Source organism: Musa acuminata, chromosome BXJ3-6 (assembly GCF_036884655.1).
Source record: "Musa acuminata AAA Group cultivar baxijiao chromosome BXJ3-6, Cavendish_Baxijiao_AAA, whole genome shotgun sequence".
Classification (NCBI taxonomy): Eukaryota; Viridiplantae; Streptophyta; class Magnoliopsida; order Zingiberales; family Musaceae; genus Musa; species Musa acuminata.
Window position 1 is genome coordinate 33,613,580 of NC_088354.1, and position 18,582 is coordinate 33,632,161.

Genomic DNA, 18,582 nt, shown 5'->3' on the forward strand with positions numbered 1-18,582 from the left:
TTTTTAAATAAATATCATGATTTTATTTTATTTTTCTCAAACAATGTCTCTAATTTGAAAAATACTCGAATCCTTCTTCAAAAAAATTTTCACCTGTTATAATATTTTAGCTACTAAAACAAAAAAATACCAAATATTATAAATGAACCAAACCAAATCAAAATATATTTGATATAAATAAACTCATAACCTCAATCAAATTAATTATAAGCTTAAAAATAAGATATTGTAATCATCTATATAAGCAATGATGATCGAAAAGACACAATATGATATCACATATTATGTTTTTTAATAATATTTATAGTATTTTTTAATAGTATTTTCAGTACCTCAATGAAACATCATAAACGTAATCAACCCAATGATAATGCTGTAACAATTTAACACTGGTAAAAAAAAAAAACAGATGAAAAAATTTGATAGAAAATTTCTAAGAGATATTTTAGGTATTTTTTAATTAAAGATACTATTTGAAAAATAAAATAAAAGAATGATACTTTAAAAAAAATACTTAAAAAGGAACAAATACATTTATCATATTATAAAAAATATATCAAAATAATCAAATATGACGATACAGATGAGAGCGAGGATATACTGATGAGAAAGTAATAAGTGTAATAAGTTTTTCTTTCTTTTTTTTTAATTGAGGGTTTATTTTTTTCGACCAAAAACAATGACATATATCAACCAAAAATCTTACCTGATTTTATATCAATTTGCTTGAACTTAAATATATGGTTATCAGAATTAAGTAATGCAATATTCCTGGAAACAACAACTGGGACAAAGTTGTTCCATCAACATGGAATTAAATTGGAGTACAACAAACCAACAAAAACAGTTGTGGCTATTTATAAGTACTTTCTATCTCCATGATTCATTTTTTCAAGAACCAAATAATTTGTCAGGCTGTTGTTTCAGAGACTAGATATATAAATTAAGATTACAGGTCTTGGGGTGCAGTGGATATTGGAAAAAGCTGCATCAACTTATGCTTGTTCACTGTCACACTCATCCAAGGATTCTCTGGAGCTTCTTATACTGATAGGAGCTAGCAATCATTGAATTCACATCTTCAATTGATGCTGGGTATAGCAAGGCAACCCATCTCAAGTACTCTGGGAAGAATCTGAAAAGTAGCCGATGAACAGTTAACAGATATACCATGAGGCAGCAAAGTTTTAAGCAGAATCACAAGAAACCTACCTCCCCACATCTGGCGTTGATTTTTAAGGACACAAACTCATCACACCTTGTCTTGCCTATGTTGATAACTGCAACAGCAGCATTTGCTTCATAAGCAGCTCTGTTAAGTAAAAGAAAGCAAACCAATCAAATTAGAATCTTCAGCGATGATAGAGAGGGCAAAAAATGAAAGATAAACTCCTTTGCAAGAGAGTAGCTTTCAAGTTTCAGTTTCAAACTTATGTCTACATTCACCAATTCAACAATCTGCAAATTTCCCAAGTATGAAACTTTGAATTTCCTCTGATGAGTAGCAAAGAAAATGCCTTTGGGATTGTGCCACATTCACATTGCCATCACAATCATAAGAACATGATTTGGTACGTGATACACTGGAGTTTAGTGAATTCCATGTTACATGCAGTTTAAGGAAGAGTCTAGCTCAAGACACTGGAGTTGATGCTTAATAAATGCTTCTTTCTTGCTGTAATGTTTTATGTGATCAAATTACACTCTACATTCTACATGATGAGAAAAGCAACTTGTGCTCCAGAAAAGACATGATTCAACAGAATCTAATCGAAGGGAGGGAGGTGCTATTCATCAGCTACCCAAAGCTTCAAGAAATTAAGTTTACCAGATAACACTCGATAGAATAGATGATAAAACAATTTATCATGTGTTTACCAGATAACACTTGATAAATTGTGTCTAGTGCCAGTACAAGCAGCATACACATCATAGGCATCACTGTCAGCAACACAGGAATTGCAGATATGCATGTCCTGTTACTGATGTCTCAAATGAAGCAATGTAAATCCAGATAATTCCAGGATAGTGCAAGTAATTTATATGCTACAGGTGATAGCCTCTGGAGAAAAAGTGCTTCCTCTTTTTTGAGTCCTCCCATAAAACTGTGGAACCTACTTCATCAATCCAACACTATGCATTATAACAAAACTTGCAAATAAACTGTCATCAGTTTTCATTGGCGGACAGAATATTCCATGAACATTTCATCCTTTTATGAATAATCTAAAGCTTCATTTGTTAAAAATCCACTGCATTATCAACTATACCTATTTTCTCCAATTCATTCTACACCATCACCACCCTACTTCCCATTATAATCACCTCCATCAAGCCTATTACCACTTGTCTTTTTTTCCACCACCACCACCATGTCTCAATCACAATACTTACCATATTGCAATGCCCCCTATTCTGTCCACCTACCTCAAACACTCACTCTACCACAATCATCACCATGCCAACTTTTACATTTCCACAATAAATCGTGTCAACAACCACAGGAGACGATGAAGAAGACCAAAAAATAAAAAAGACGGAGAGAGGAGACTATGCCATTGTAGCCTATAGTCTTAAAAAAATAATGAAAAGATTAAAATTTATGGAATATTCCAAGTTTTGATAATAATTGAAACATGGGTTATTTGCAAATTTCATGAAAATGCATAATGTCAATTCGCAAAATGTTGATAAGGTATAGAATTTTTGTAATCACGCCATAAAATGGGGGTTACATGTAAAACACTACATATGGAACTGTTTACTTCCTCAGTTAAAGTAAGTCAAGAAAGCAAATCAAGTATCCATATAATACATCCTCAAATTCAAGGTGCTGACAAAGGAATACAACTGAGCAAGAAAGTAAGCCAATGATGTCTTTATTCATATACCTCACGATCCTGAAAGCAGACATGGTCATCACTGATGAACCAATGACTAAAAAACCATCACATTCTCTTGCAGTTTCTTTAGCCTTTTCAGCTCTGTCTTTGGGAACATTATCACCAAAAAAGACAACCTTCATAGTTCAAAAGAAAAGAAAAAAAAATCAAAGGCAAAAAAAATATTGCACCGACTATGGTACATTTAGCAATTCAGTTATGCAATAGCATTATGAAGATAAAATCCATCCAATAAAATACACAGGCGCATTATTATGACTTAACATAGAGATTTTCAGAGAATGGAGCACACATCCTCAAGGACGTCACAGTACAGTCGAAGAAAACTTTTGCTTCCATGGAAGAACAGTTGCAAAACAGTTGAATGAAAGAATACAAATTTTAACAATTACATCGGAAGGAAAATACCTACGTTGCCATAAAAATTATAGGCAATAGAATATTTTGGCATCTACAGTTTATTTTCACATGAATTACAAACACAATGAAATGTTCCATTAAAGGACATGTCAATGTTGTGCTAGTATTCCCACTGTCCCAAAAATCAGGAGCCTCATGCACTGGGTACACCCTTTTGTATAAACTCATGAATCCATATTCTAAAGTTATACATATCCATATGCCCGCAAGTTGATCACTTATAATACTTTCACTATACTGAATATTAAACAAAATAACAACAATAAAAGTGGCTCTTTTAGTGATTCCAAGAGTTCTTGTGAACTTAACATCCAATATTTCACATTCTACCAAACATTCCAGCATAATCATATCATGTTTTCTCAGATTATTCTTCTATTTATTCTTTTATCTCCACTCTATCTCCTTGCAAAATTGGACACTTGGATACATGTCCATATCAAGTTCTCATGTCCATGCCTATGAACAACTGCAACTACCATCAATAATTATTTTATGCTGATATTCAAAGCCAAATATTGTGACTGAAGCAACAAGAAATATTGATTGGTTTATCTTCGCTACATTTCCTTCTACTCGACCTTCATAATAGCTAACAATGGAATGATCAATCTCACTGTGACTAAAACAGGCACAAACTGTACAAGTAACATAAAAAATATCAGAACAAAAATGAGTGGTCAAATGTCATGTTTGCTTAGTTCTCTAAGTGTGCTCAGACATGGACAAGGCAAATAATAGATCGTAATTGAGCATGTGTAAAGTAGAATGGGTAGTTATCCTATACTGTGTAACACGCTCACATCAGGTTTTAATATTCCACCACATTGCTGGCAGTTTGGAATTTCAAAATCCTCCTCCCAGAACTTGGCATCTATCTCAATGTCAGCATCAGGCCGTTGCTGCATGCCAAAACTCTTGTCGGAGCCAGGATCTCCACATTCCAGACTTTCGATTGCTGCAGCCCACTGTAACAGATTATAGTCAATCATACATTACCAGCACATTATACAACGATGCATACAAGAATAAAAATGCCTAAATTTCTTTTTTCCATTTTATCTTTTAAATAAAATATTTTTCTTCAAAATATGTGTCAACTGTAATTCAAACAAGTTGCTAAATATCAGATACATTTCACAAACTCAATGGATTAAGCAAGGAACTCCTTTTTGTCCAGACCGGTCCATACTGACCAGTTTACTGGTCCGAGCATGAACCATTACGTGGATTAAGCAAGGCTCATCCATTTCGGGTGGTCTCATCCACCATATTAAAAAAAAAAAAAAAACTTTGCATGCCTCCTTCTCCTTGAGGTCCATCCCCATTTGTGAGCCTTAACATGTGGAGTCCACCACCACCTACCTTGCCACACAGCCCACCATGCTGTCACGGACTTGGCTGGTTTTGCCTAAGTCGTGCGGCACCCTTGCGTGTCCGTCCGCAAAGGTCAGCCTCCCCGAAGCCTCCCATTGTCCCTTAGGACCAACAAAAGAGAGAACGGGCTAGAGAAAACGCCTCAATCGGGATCCACAAGCAAACATGTCCGAAAAACACTTCATAGACAATGCAAGTTACAAACAGACTTTACAAGCTCTGAACAGTGGCACAACAAAGAGTAAAATGGTCCATTACAGACCGAAAAGCTCTCGAGCGTGTCCACATGACACAACCTTTATTTACAAGCCTAAAGAGGCCACCAACCCAACTAAAATGGGACTATTAAGCCTTCGGCCGCCCCTCTACATTCTGTACAAGGCAAGAACATGCCAAGAGACACGGACATACATGAGCATTACATCAAACATCTTGTTTAGAAGTTTATCCGTGACATTCTCCCCCACTTATCCCTTCGACGTCCTCGTCGAAGCCTTTGTGAACACTGCAACTCTTCGCCTTTGTTGAGTCTTCAATCTTCCGCTCCAGCTGCAATGCGCCTCCTGGCTCCCAGCTGCTCTCCGCTGCTGTTTTTGAGTAGTCGAACCTTTGATCCGCCATGCTGCTTCAACTCGCCAATGACTCTGACTCTGGTGTGGGGTTGGCTGAGTTGTGTTGATCCTCGTTGATTCCTGCAGATCCACCAAATGAAGGAAAAAGACCATCCTTACTGCGCCAGTCTCTCAAAATTTCTACATGCTGCTTGAACTGGGTGAATGCTTGTTGGAGCTTTACCGAGCATCGCCTCGCAAACTTCTGAAGTTTTGGGTCCTTCCTCCACAAAATCTGCTCATTGACTCTTCTTTCAGTTAGTTGTCACATCCAAGTAGGTTCACATCACTTCCGCTTTCGATTGGCATTTCGTTGGGAAATGAGGCGGACAATCTACTCTCAGTAGCACTGATCACCGTTGGTGAGGATTTGACAACTATTGTCTTCCATTATCTTCGAAGGGTCTTTGAACTTGTGCAGAGCTCCTCTGCTGGATAGATAAGAGAACTGGGGTACTCGGTTTCGCCCATCCTCTTAAGAGTTGAGAAGGCAAAGGTTACTTGACTTCGCCTGCCTCCTCGATGTTGTACTTTATGCATCGAGCTGGTTACTGGCCTTCGCCTGCTCTTTGCTCACACTTCTGAAGCACATGAAGTGTTTGCACTCCTTGCGTTGAGTTAGCTACTGTGATTCACCTTCTCAATGCCATTGAACTTCTGGAATGCAGGAAGTTTTCATCCCAACTTGGAGTAATTCTCTGATAGATGAGGTCGCCTCTGGGATTGTACCGTCTTCTCCATCAACCCTGCCGCCTACTCCACTGAGTATCAAAGGTACAGCACCACGTACTGCTTGCTTCGTTCCTTGGTCGTGCACTCTTGCATGACCCGAAGTCCTTCACTTACGGCTATCTTGATGAGAAACTTGTTGACACCGGTCTTACGAAGTTCCTCGGCCTCTGCCCTTCAGCCTTGTTTCGGTACTTGGAGATTGCCTCTGCATGCTCCACCTCCTCGGCCCCTTTCACGACCAAGCGCTCTCCCTCCATGAGAGCAAGGGATCAATGACTTTCACGGAAGTCCCGCCTCTGCGGTACCATGGCGCTGCCATGCCCATGGCCCTACTATCCGTTGCCTCGCATCTGCATCCCTTTTCTTCACGATCAGTAGATATGTCTCCGTGGCACTCCTCTGAGTCCACCTCCATTCTAACTGATGCTTGATTTTGGGTAGCTAAGTCCCTCTGGACTTGTCGTCGCTTCCTCGCCCCTTTCGACCCCCTGCTTCAACACCTCTGTGTTCTCCAAGCAGACTGTTTGGTCGATGGGAAGACAGACTGCAACTCCCATTCATGGCCTCTGCCATCGCATTATAGGGTCTGCACCGATTCTGTTCTCCCTAGCTTCCTTGGTAGCAACGTTCGCTTACTCGACCTTGTCCTCTGACTTGTCGGGCTCCCTTAAGCGAATATGAGCTCTGGAGCAGTCCAACTCTCTAGCTGCTTCGATCATACCTCTGCATGATCAAGTCCCTCCATGGAACTCACTGGTACTTGCATTCGAACTTTTTCCCTTAGTGGAACACAGCCCCCATATGCTGATGACCAAGGTTTTCATCCGATGCAAAATTTGATGCACGCCCGGAAGACCCGCCTCTGCGGTACCATGGCCTTCACTCCCTGAATCCATAGCCCTTCTTGCCGTCGTGTTGTTCACCAAAGTGGAGCTTCCAGTAACTCCCGATCATACCTCCATATGATCTAGTCCCTCCCGGGACTCTGTCGTGTGTATCGCATTGCCACAAACTGTTCCACCACGATCCGCTGCACCATATCGCCTCCTGGTGACATCTCTATTGCATTCTGATCCTTGTGGAATAAACTCGAATTGTGAACCCTCCATGTGTGGCCTCTGCCAATACATCGCAGGGTCTCCTCCACCTTCGATTTTGTTCGCTCCTTTGGCAATCGACCTTCATCCACCCACTCTTGGGTCACACCTAGATGAAGCACCGCTCTAGGACAGTCTGTCGCCTAGTAGCTCCCGAAGTCCACCGACTTCACCGTAAATTGTGCACCATTGTCTGGATCCTGGGCCTCTGCCCCTACCAGCACAATCTCCGCTGCGCACCGCTTCCCTCATGGCAACTTGAATGACAACACTGTGGCATATTCTTCAAGAGTACCCGCCTCCGCGTCCTCTTGCCCCATGCTAAGGCCTTCTGAACTCAACTTCGCCTCCGCAAATTGAGTCGCCTTAGTTCCTCCATCAAATGCTCCTCCGAGATAAGGTGCATGTGCCCCGAAGCTCCCTTCGTCTTTGGCACCATGCAAAATGAGTCCGCTCTGTCAGAATGAAGGACCCATGGAACAGCATGATTCTACTCCTGCCTCTGCAAGAGTTCATGTCCTTGACCTCTGTCTAGGGAAAGCACTGTGCCTCTGCTCCATGTTCCAACTCCTATGCTGGCTCCCTTCAAGCGGCTTGGGTACTTCGCCAAGTTACACCCAAGTTGCTCCACTCCTCGTTTTTGCATTGAGTCGATGGTGGCCCTCGCGCCCACCATTCCACGGGTCAGCCCTCCCTTGAGTCCGATCTCCATATCGACTCCAAATGTGCCTCCATTTGAGTTGTTTTGGGTCGCTCCCCCACTTGATCTCGCAATGCATCCACCAATGCATTCTCTCAAGCGAGATCATGCGACGACTCCTCGCCGCTTGCTCAGTCCATCGAGCTTCGTGGAGTTGTTGTTTGTTGAGGTACTCCTCCTCAACATGTGCAGTCCGTCGCACATGATTCTCCCTCTGGAGAGCCAGGACTTATCCCTCCTGGATAACTATCCCATTTGAGCAACATCTCTCTTCGTTTTGGAGACCACCATCCCCTTGGACTACTCCGATCTGCTGAACAAACTGTGTATTGTTCTGCCTCCTGCAAACGCACTTGCTAGATTGCACCTCCCCGTCAATACAGCCCCCACTACGCCCCTCAAGGCCTAGCAACATGCTGAACTCGTTGCACACTTCAGCCTCCTACGGACGTATCCTTCACATGCCGAAGAGAAAGTTTCAATGCTCCATGGCGCCGAGTCTCGATCGCCTTGGGATGGCCACGAACATTCCATCGTCCGCATACAAGCCCATGCATGAGTACCAAATTCTTCGAGTTAGCAATTCCCCTCACCTCTGTGAGCTTTGCATAACTCTTTTGGTCGTTGAGCAACTCATTCCACCTTGCATGGTCTCATTCTTGCCAAGCGCCTCGCTTGCCTAGAGCACCATCAAGTATAGTTGTCAACGTTGAGCCGTAGCTCAAACTCAGCCATCCCAACCTTTGTGCGCTCCAAATTCTTCCAAGCTTGCCTGTTCTCGTGGTGCCTCTTGCGCGAAGGGTTGGCCATTCCTCTGAATGCCAATGTTAGATGCCCGCTCCTCCGAGCGACTCCTTTTCCCTACATCTCCATGCCCGTTTTCCCCCAAACGGTCGCGCGTGTGCTGACTGCCCTCAACGCAGCCCCGCTAGGTCCCCCACGTTTGCATGCTAAGTGTTTCTATGAGTGCTTGTCCCACTCTGATACCATCTGTCACGGACTTAGCTGGTTTTGCCTAAGTCGTGCGGCACCCTTGCGTGTCCGTCCGCAAAGGTCAGCCTCCCCGAAGCCTCCCATTGTCCCTTAGGACCAACAAAAGAGAGAACGGGCTAGAGAAAACACCTCAATCGGGATCCACAAGCAAACATGTCCGAAAAACACTTCATAGACAATGCAAGTTACAAACAGACTTTACAAGCTCTGAACAGTGGCACAACAAAGGGTAAAATGGTCCATTACAGACCGAAAAGCTCTCGAGCGTGTCCACATGACACAACCTTTATTTACAAGCCTAAAGAGGCCACCAACCCAACTAAAATGGGACTATTAAGCCTTCGGCCGCCCCTCTACATTCTGTACAAGGCAAGAACATGTCAAGAGACACGGACATACATGAGCATTACATCAAACATCTTGTTTAGAAGTTTGTTCGTGACAATGAGCTGCTGACTGGGTATTCTTCAACTCTTCTCCTCCTCCTCTTCCTCCTTTTTTTTCTTCCTTTTCCTCCACCATCTCTTCTTCCTTCCTCTTCCTCTTTCTTCCTCCTATTCCTCCGCAGCCTCTTCTTCTTCCTTTGTCTTCTCCTTTTTCTTTTCGGTCCATACTGGTGTATTAGTTCATTGGTCAGGCATGGACCTGTACAAGCGTCCAATATGCAATTGTGATCCTTGGACATAAGTACAACACTATGATGCAAATATAACCTAATCTAAATCATATCATTCAAAATTTTATTGCACCCATTTAGGTCTTAAACTATCATAATTAAACCATCTTGAAAAAAACAAAAGGGGCAACTTTGCAAAAAAGTGGATTTATGGCAACAATTGATTACATCTTTGACTCATCCATCAGAAAATCACTTCTTTATCCCAAGAGACATCATCTTCAAGTCAAAATCCAAATCAAGTCCAAACTAAACCCTAAAGAGAAGTCATACCCTACTCGTATCAGGAGATAGATCTATTCAAATTGAAAATATTTTTTTTGTCATCATTTTTATCATGTACTTAGAAATATGTACGTATTCTATAGATCATTTTTATCTGCACAAAGATAAAAATATGCATATATTAAATTTATCATGTACTACTATGGTCTTTTCAGTATGTGTAGTCTATAGAGAGACTCTAACATGTAAACTTAACAGTGCAACACTAAACCTTTTCAAATAGAATTTCAAGTTCCCCTTGTTCTTTCAATAATATGATTTAGTTGCAAATAACACACCTTTGGATTAAGGGCCTTCACCCTGTCTTGAAACGAATCTCGGTTAATGGAATTGTCACACTTTAAGCATACTACAGAATAGACAGTTCCATGCAATTCAAGCGGGTCACTACCGGCACGATGATGCAACCTGAAAAATATGATTGTACTACCAGTAATTCTGACCTAAAAGAACAATAGTATATTTTACAGAACAAAGGAGCCAAACATCATACCTATCCACATTTTGGGTGACCATATAATTAATTCGACCAAACTTCTCCAATGATGCTAAAGCACGATGAGCTGCATTCGGCTGTGCAGCAAGGAATCTTCTCCATCCAGCATAGCTCCTGGCCCAGTATCTCCTCCGAGCACGGCTTGAGCGAACAAACTCCTAATTACAATGTTTCATCATTATAAGACAGCAGTGTGATAAATCAATGATGGGTCACTTGTGAATTGAAGATATTAATTGGTCAAAATCCTATTCACCCAGAGACGGGAAAAAGGGACCTTAAAGAGTTGGGTTCGCACTGAAAGGAGACTCTTCAAAAACGATTACTCATAAAGTTTTATTTGCTGAAATTGTTCTAAAGAATAGAAGATGTCTAGATTGTAAAATTGGTTTTCAAAATAGGCTATTTGCACTTTTCTAACGTCCAATTCTACAATGTACAACATTGATCTGACATTCAAATATTTGACCATCCTCATCTTTAAATTGGTCTATCAAGCAAAAGGATATGGAATCTGCTTCCTCTGTATAGTTCTGTCAAATCAGCAACAAGGAGTTAGGATCTGCTTCATTGGTATAGTTCTCCTTACAAGTCGTTGATTGAATCAATCAGAAATACTTGACAACAAAAAGACAGTATTGGCTCATGTAATCTTTACTACACGCTACTAATACAGTTAAAGGTATCTGCTGTCAGCTGCAATTAGCATTATCTATAAGAGAAGCACAAAGCAACAAGGAACACCATCACTGGTACTGTTGGAAGCTTCTTGAAAACTAATCATTTCCAGAAGTCCAGAAAAGTGTAACATTAAAATGATAATAATATTTAGAATTTACACCACCATGTGCCAATGTAGGAGTTCACAGTGGCATCACATTGCACTGTATTTTAATTTCAGAAGAGACAAAGATAACATGACACTAAATACAAGTACACTGACAATAATTCCAATCACTCAATTTTGTATAGAATAAGAGCCTCAGAACTAAACATTTGCTAAATGCAAAACGGAATGAGTAGTCATAGATACTACACCAAATTACCCAAACTACAAAAGGGAAAATATCCTGAAAAACTATATAGTGTGTGTCATAGTTGGAATGTTCTCGAAAATTTCTATGCATTTTCTCCTCCAACAGGGGCAACCAAGTAGTGGAAGGACAAGTCTACAATTCCATAGAAGAGCAATATGTATACAAACTTGGAGAGCCTCATGATTCATGATCTTAGACGATGACAAACACCTAGTCAAACAGTAAGAAAGAAGATGTTTGTACATGATATATGATATCCTGAATATTGATTGACTGCTAGTTAACATGTTTTGATATTATATCTTCAGGTTGGTTATTGACAAGAACTCATTAAATTTATTGCTCAAACTCATATAACAAGCTAAAAGATTCTTTTGCTGCTCAGCCTAGAGCCTCAAGCGTTCTACAAGGATATGCTGTAATAACTCATTGCCTTCTAGGTGGAATTGTCACAACATAGATGTTCCTCTTAGCACAGTTGGATAATGGATATGATGATTAAGAGGCATTATGTCAATAAGATTTTTGAGGTTTAGACAAGGCTTAGCTCAGCACACCAATACCCAAAATCCAAATGTATTTTGATTTTATTTGAAATATGCTGCTTCCTAATGAAGTTTTCTTGCAACAAGCAATTAACAATAATTCATTGTAGACAACCCTCTTGTTATTAAGTATGTAAACATTCAAGTTCTTTAAAAAGATGAACACATTCCATAACTTGATAAAACAAAATCTTGCTTTTGCAGGTCAAACTTCTTATCTGTCATCTGAAGCCTTCGATTTGTTAAATGGCATGTCACATGACTTTTGACACCTTTTATTCATACTAGCCCATTAGCATATAAACATCCAAACATACGCATGGTGCCTTCTACTTCTAATAGGCCATGAACCATGAACCCGATCAGAATTATTTGCAACGAATCCATAATAAGTGATCCAATTTTTTTCATCAGGTCTGGGTGAAAAACATTTAATCTATAAACCTAAAAAATATAGAAATGCATTTCCCTCTTGGATCTCAACCACCTCGACCTGCCCAGCAGCCATACTATTACATAATAAATATGATGAAAAAATATGAGTGGGTTGAGCTGAACGGTGCTTTAAGGATCATTTAAAGTGCAGCAATTCAAGCATAAGGCAACTCAACCTGACTCTTTTGCATCAGTTTAATGTCAACAATAGAGATATGTTTCAAAGCAGTCTCAAAATTTTGAGCTGACACAATTAGGGAACCAGTTGCAGATATTACAGATTTTGTCAAGGACCTTAGTGACTGATAAATATGTGACTATTAATGTAGGAGAAAGCAATTTCCCAGATATGGCATCATCAATCTTTCCTTTGTGATGTAAGAATGTTTGCAGCCATTTCAAGAGAAGTAGAATGAAAAGAATCAAATACATCAAAAAGAGATATTGTAATGCCCTAAATTACATGTCTATTATTCATTTAACACATCTTATCATCTAAAACCATCATAGGGAAACAAACTATTTCTGCAAATTTGGCTTCAAGGTGCTGAGATTTCATGACGAAAGAAATGTGCTTTGCAGGTGCCATATAGAGTAAAAAGGAATACAGTGTCTTCCATCAATTAACATGATTTTTATGAAAGCTAAAGTCTTTGCAAACTTGGTTATTGGTTCTTCATCGCTTTAACATTGATAGGAAATAACATGCTTACACAACTCAGATGCAGTTAGAGATAGGATACATATTGCCATAAAATAGAACTGTAAAAAGCCAACGAATCTTCATACTCAAAAAGTAAAGCCCTGAGACATTAGAGATAGAGAATAACATAGCAAAGTCGAATCACCTGATGAGTAATTGGCTTAAATCCAGTACTATAAGCTCCATTTGGGCTGTCATAAAAACAATTCTTTAGCTCGTAAAAAAGAGGTCATATTTAGCCTTGAAAAAAGAAAGATGAAACCTGAGACATGCACCTTCTGTAATCAGGAATCCCCGATTCTGTGCTTATTCCTGCTCCAGTCAAAACCACAAGCTTGCGGCTGAGACAAATTAACAAACGTAGACTTAATGGCACAAGATCTTTGAAGCAAACTAGTTCTGAAACTTTAATCTGATTCCCAATCATTAAAAACACGTTAAAAGGTTCAATATACCTCCTATCAATAAATTGATACAGAAGGTTGACATCTTTAACACTTGGAGGATCGGAATCAGGAACTATCTTCCTGTCGTTCAAATTTTTGAAGTGCGATCCATTTTGTTCCCTCAGTGTGGATTCATAAGTCGAATAACTGCTTTTAGCCAGCAATTGATGCATGCAGCATTTCAAGACAAGGCCCCTCCTTCTATTGCAAAATAGTCCACATGTCAACCTTGTCTGAACAGTTAACATGTGAAGGCGAGACCCTAACAGAGGATAACCAGTAAGTTAACTTGAGATCATGATGTGAGAGTATTGCCCTTGGAGAGACACCACCAAGTAACAAGTTAAACAGATAATAAGCTGACCTGCCTTCGGATATGGATCCAAGAACTTCTCTAAGTCTTTCAACAAGCTGCAAATTTTGCAAAGGAGAAAATCTGTTAGAGGAAATCAAAGATTCACTTAACACTATAAAAGGTTACTTTTTCCCCTCTTACAAAGGGCTTGAGAAAATTAACATAGGCAAGATGAGAAGAAACAAGATGGGATTAATACTAAAATGAAATAGAATAAAGCAAAAAAAGGAAAAAAACTGCTAACCTCACGGGAATAAGTCTTTAATATATTCCAAGTTCAACAAATAAATAGATATAGCAAATCTAGAATATAGGTTGCCTTCATGGATTTTTCAGAAACCAGTGTTTAAGTGGCAAGCCACAATTATAACGTCACAATTTAAGTGGCAAGGCACAAGTTTTCTTATTTAAATGGTATGGATTATACAGCACAATTCAAAATTAAGAAGACTCCACAAAACATTTTTAAAGGAGTTCTAAAAATAACCATTAACCAGACATTACTCCTGAAAAGGAGGTGCAGTGTTCCTGATTAATACAAGTCTAGTGGAAGAAGGATTCTTTTGAAAACTTGAGGGACTACATGACAGAAAAAAGGAAAATTTCTCAAACTAATAAATGAAGTAGCATACCTGAAAAAAGAGAGTGAGACGACAGAATGCAACACTAAGCTCGATGGTACAAGAGAAGCCAAAGAGGATGTAAAAGGAAATTCAAACGGTAAAAGGATAGATTGAAAGCAACACTGTGACGAGATTCCACAAAAGTGAAAATAATCGTGAAGTGATCACCAAAAGTTAAACTAATTCTCAGATAAGACATAAGCGAACTTGCCAAATCCAGCAGGCCTTTTTAACCCATTATCTCTTAGTTCTTTCTGTAGCGCGCATTCCGAGCCAGAAAACCTCAAGCACTAATATCTCAACAAACAAGTGACTAAAATCAACTCATATTACTATCAGGATTGTCTTATTCTATCTCCGGTTCACTCTTTCTCAAATCCCTCCGGGAAATCGACGCAGCAGGAAGAACGGACCTTTTCTCTTAGTTCTTTCTGTAGCGCGCATTCCGAGCCAAAAAAACCTCAATCACTATTATCTCAACAAACAACTGGACTAAAACCAACCCATACTACTATCAGGATTGTCTTATTCTGTCTCCGATTCACTCTTTCTCAAATCCCTCCGGGAAATCGACGCGGTAGGAAGAACGGATCTTTTCTACGAATTCTTCCTACTCCTACAAGGCCACCGCCACCGATCGAGAAGCAGTGAGATCACCTTCAGGGACAACATTCCAAAATCGAGACCTTTATACGGAATAATTCGCTCCCAAAATCTCGTTTTTCTAAGAATTCACACAAATGATCTGAAGTGGGAAAGAGCAGGGAGCTTACAACAACCGAAGGGCGAGAGGTCGCCATGGTCATCGCGATCGCCATGGCAGGGAGCGAGTGATCGTGAACAACTCGGGCGGAGGCGGGGGAATTGAGGCGAAGCCGCAAAGAGCGGGGGGCGTCGGAAGACGGCCACGTAGCCGCCTTCCCTACCGTTTGCTCTTTGGCGTAGCCTACAGAGAAGAGTAATAGATTTCTCTACCCGTCTGTCGATGACGCAAGTAATTACTCGTGTGGTGGTTGGGAATATACCATTAAATACACGTGGGAGCCACTTGCTGGGCATCCTAAGGTTTTTGAGTAGAAAAAATAAGAGAAGGATAGAAGGGTCTTTTGACGAGAGTTGGGATCCTCTCCAAGATTTTTGAGTATTGTACGAGCATAACACAACCACCGTCTGATATCTTGGAGAGGATCCCACCCCAGTTCCGAAGTCTACACGCCCTTCCCTTCCTACTTCGAGTCCCGGAGTCGGCGAACGAAGAGACAGGAAAGACGAAGGGAGATGATCATCCCCGTGCGCTGCTTCACCTGCGGCAAGGTTTCTTCCTTCTCCCCTTCACGCTCTTGTTGATGTTGTCTATTCTTATGATTGCTCTGGCGATTCGCGTCCGTCGCCCGATCAATCTAGGGTTTTTGTTCTGTGCGTTTTTCTTTCGTTTCCTCCTTTTTTGTGTTCTTTCCTGCTAGGTTTGATGTTTTGGGGCGGTTCTTTGGATCTTGGTTTAGGTCATTGGCAACAAATGGGACACGTATCTCGACCTTCTCCAGGCGGATTACACTGAGGGGTAAGGATAGTCTGATCGATGTTTTCTTTGGTAGTTTGCTTTTTTTGCTTTATTAATTTTTTTTATCAAGATAGTTTTCTTTTTTCTAATTTAAAGGGATCGGGTGATCACTCGCTCATCATCACTTTGATCATTTAGTTTTACTCTATGAACAATATCTTCATCAATCTCTCCAGCAGGTTCAATAATCTCCATCTTGTTGAATAATCGAATCAAGATAACTAAAACTTTTCCTTATTAGAACTTCTTGTCCATTTATATTACCACATCCTTAGTTCTTCCCGTAGTATTACTAAAATGTTTTCACTTGATCTAAATTTTCTTGGATTTATTGGTGGGGTTTGATATGAGTTCTTTCAATTATTTGATATGCTTTTACTGTTTGAATAATGATTGTTGTATTTTCGACATTGCTCAACACATTCCAAGTTGTGTCAATCATGGATGGACCATGAGGGGCAATATTAATTGGTATAACACAGGATCTATTGCGCTTCAAAGGTTTTTGCAGACTGTTGTGCTGTGAAACAATAGTCAATAAGGTTGTTAATGGATCAATTTGACAGCTTCATAAGGTGATGGGATATGACCCTCTTATCAGGGCTTCATTTAATCAAGAATATTAGAAAAATCCTTCCAAACTATTAGAAAAATAACTATATATATATATATATATATATATATATATATAACACCAAGGGGGCTTGTGGGAAAAAATCTTCCTTTTATAATAATTGTGTCCCTCTCCAAAATTCGGTTGACTTCCAATGCCATTTCTCATATTAAACTGCTTGTCTAACTTATACTATAATCATATTAGACTATTAGTACTTCTGTACTCCATATAGATACAAGATAGGAGTAACTATGAAGAATAATGAGGAAAATACATCGAAAGATAATAGATAGTACTACAAGTATAAATTGCAAAAGTATCTCAATTATCCCTATCATTTCCTAAATCAATTGGGAGTGAGTTGAGAAGGCTTTGACCACTTGGCTTCGATTGCATAAATAACAAATGAGATTGATTCAAAGGTGAAGCCAAAAGGCAATCAATTATGGAAGATTAATACAAAATTACTAAATCTAGTGGTGCACTTCAATCTTATTAAATTTGGATTCAAAAGAAAGAAATTTTGGAGCTTTAATAATTCATCTAGAACATCGTTTCTATATTACCTGTCACTAATGGGTCAAATAAACCTTTATGGATTAAATGTGAGAATTTTGTGAACCATCAAGCACTGTTTCTTTCTGTCAGACCTTCTTAATGCTGTGTGGCCATCAACTCTGATGTGTGGCCATAACCAACGTAACTCAGCATATGAGATCTCTGTCAGGCTTTCTTGATTTTGTTAAATTTTGGTTTCATGCATCCTGTTCATCATGCCACTGCATTTTCACAATTAATCGTTAGGTATTATTACTTGTCCAGTCACATCTGAATTCACCACATGTAATACCAACAACATGGTTTACAGGGCACATACAGAAGCGAACATGACATATGCTGACATTTATATTAATGTTGACCATGTAGTAAATCACATGCATGTGAGTATTGTTTACCTCGCTATTTCCATATGTTGGTGTTCTTCATTGAGTTGCATAGCATCTCTACATATTAAGTGATCCCACAAGTTGTACATGTCCATTTCACATTCTTGTGCCCATTGTGGTTCATCGGATAATGGTTGGTAAATGATGAATCTATAGGGATGCTTTGGATGCTCTGGGCTTGGTCCGCTATTGCTGTAGGCGAATGCTTATGACTCATGTTGACCTTATCGAGAAGTTACTGAACTACAACAGTAAGCTTGTTCGAATCCATTACCTTCCATGTGGATTGCATTTGACCCATTTACTTGACACACGTGTTAACTTGTATGTTAATTTGTCCTCTAACAGCACTCGAGAAGACTGATAGTTAAGGAGATGATATGGTGGAAAAGAGTATGATTCTGATCCGGGCGTCACGTAATTTTGTTTGATGTGTTGGGCATTATGAATAACATTCTGTAGTGTTTTTATTGTATTTCATTCTTATGAGAATTACAGGTAAGATGGATTTCTAAGTTGTCCAGAATATTAACTGTTGAAAGTCTTTTAAGTTTGGTTTGCAATTGCTGCTTGGTCTATAAATCATTTTTGTTTGTGTGAAGAGAAGGATTACATCATCAAGTTGATAAGTAGGTGAATCATTAAACATATGCAAACTGTTCCCCAAGTAAATGCTCAACATGATGATGATTATATAGTTTTCAGTCATTCTGCTTCAGCAACCAACAGATGCTGGGCATGCTTTCACCCATGAATTTGTATGTTTCAAAGACAAATATCATCACAGACGGCGGGCATGTATATTTCAGGTATACAGGGTGTCCTTGAGGCTTAACCCTCTTGGACTGTGAGAGTGCATGTAAGATAGATCTAGGCTGTCCTTGGGAAGGAGAATGATCCATCCCTCTTGGACTAAGATCTAGACGTCCTTGTTAGGAGAATGATTCATATCTTGAAACTTACTCGATATAATAAGAGATGTCGTGCACGTGTTATCATATATTTACTGTATATACATGCATAA

The 18,582-nt window shown here is 39.6% G+C and overlaps 2 protein-coding genes across 3 annotated transcripts; one reads left to right on the forward strand and one right to left on the reverse strand.

Moving 5' to 3' along the window:
- Positions 1–785: 785 nt before the first annotated feature.
- Positions 786–15,375, reverse strand: LOC135641617 (NAD-dependent protein deacylase SRT2-like). 2 transcript variants are annotated; one of them, XM_065157130.1, is made up of 11 exons: positions 15,208–15,375; positions 13,825–13,867; positions 13,466–13,718; positions 13,286–13,351; positions 13,156–13,201; positions 10,288–10,448; positions 10,073–10,202; positions 4,127–4,291; positions 2,892–3,019; positions 1,213–1,312; positions 786–1,135 (listed from the first exon to the last, which is right to left on the reverse strand). In XM_065157130.1, exons 1-11 carry the CDS (start codon positions 15,250–15,252, stop codon positions 1,082–1,084), a joined length of 1,191 nt encoding a protein of 396 aa, XP_065013202.1. In that variant the 5' UTR covers positions 15,253–15,375; the 3' UTR covers positions 786–1,081. The 2 variants fall into 2 exon arrangements, with proteins under 2 accessions (XP_065013202.1, XP_065013203.1); XM_065157131.1 differs by having other exon boundaries at positions 833–1,135; positions 13,821–13,867; positions 15,208–15,301.
- A 216-nt stretch (positions 15,376–15,591) lies between these two features.
- LOC103989108 (DNA-directed RNA polymerase subunit 10-like protein) lies at positions 15,592–18,121 on the forward strand. Its single transcript, XM_009407870.3, has 4 exons — positions 15,592–15,748; positions 15,937–15,995; positions 17,715–17,809; positions 17,907–18,121. The coding sequence occupies exons 1-4, from the start codon at positions 15,713–15,715 to the stop codon at positions 17,927–17,929; spliced, it is 213 nt and encodes a 70-aa protein (XP_009406145.1). The 5' UTR covers positions 15,592–15,712; the 3' UTR covers positions 17,930–18,121.
- The last annotated feature ends 461 nt before the right edge of the window (positions 18,122–18,582 follow it).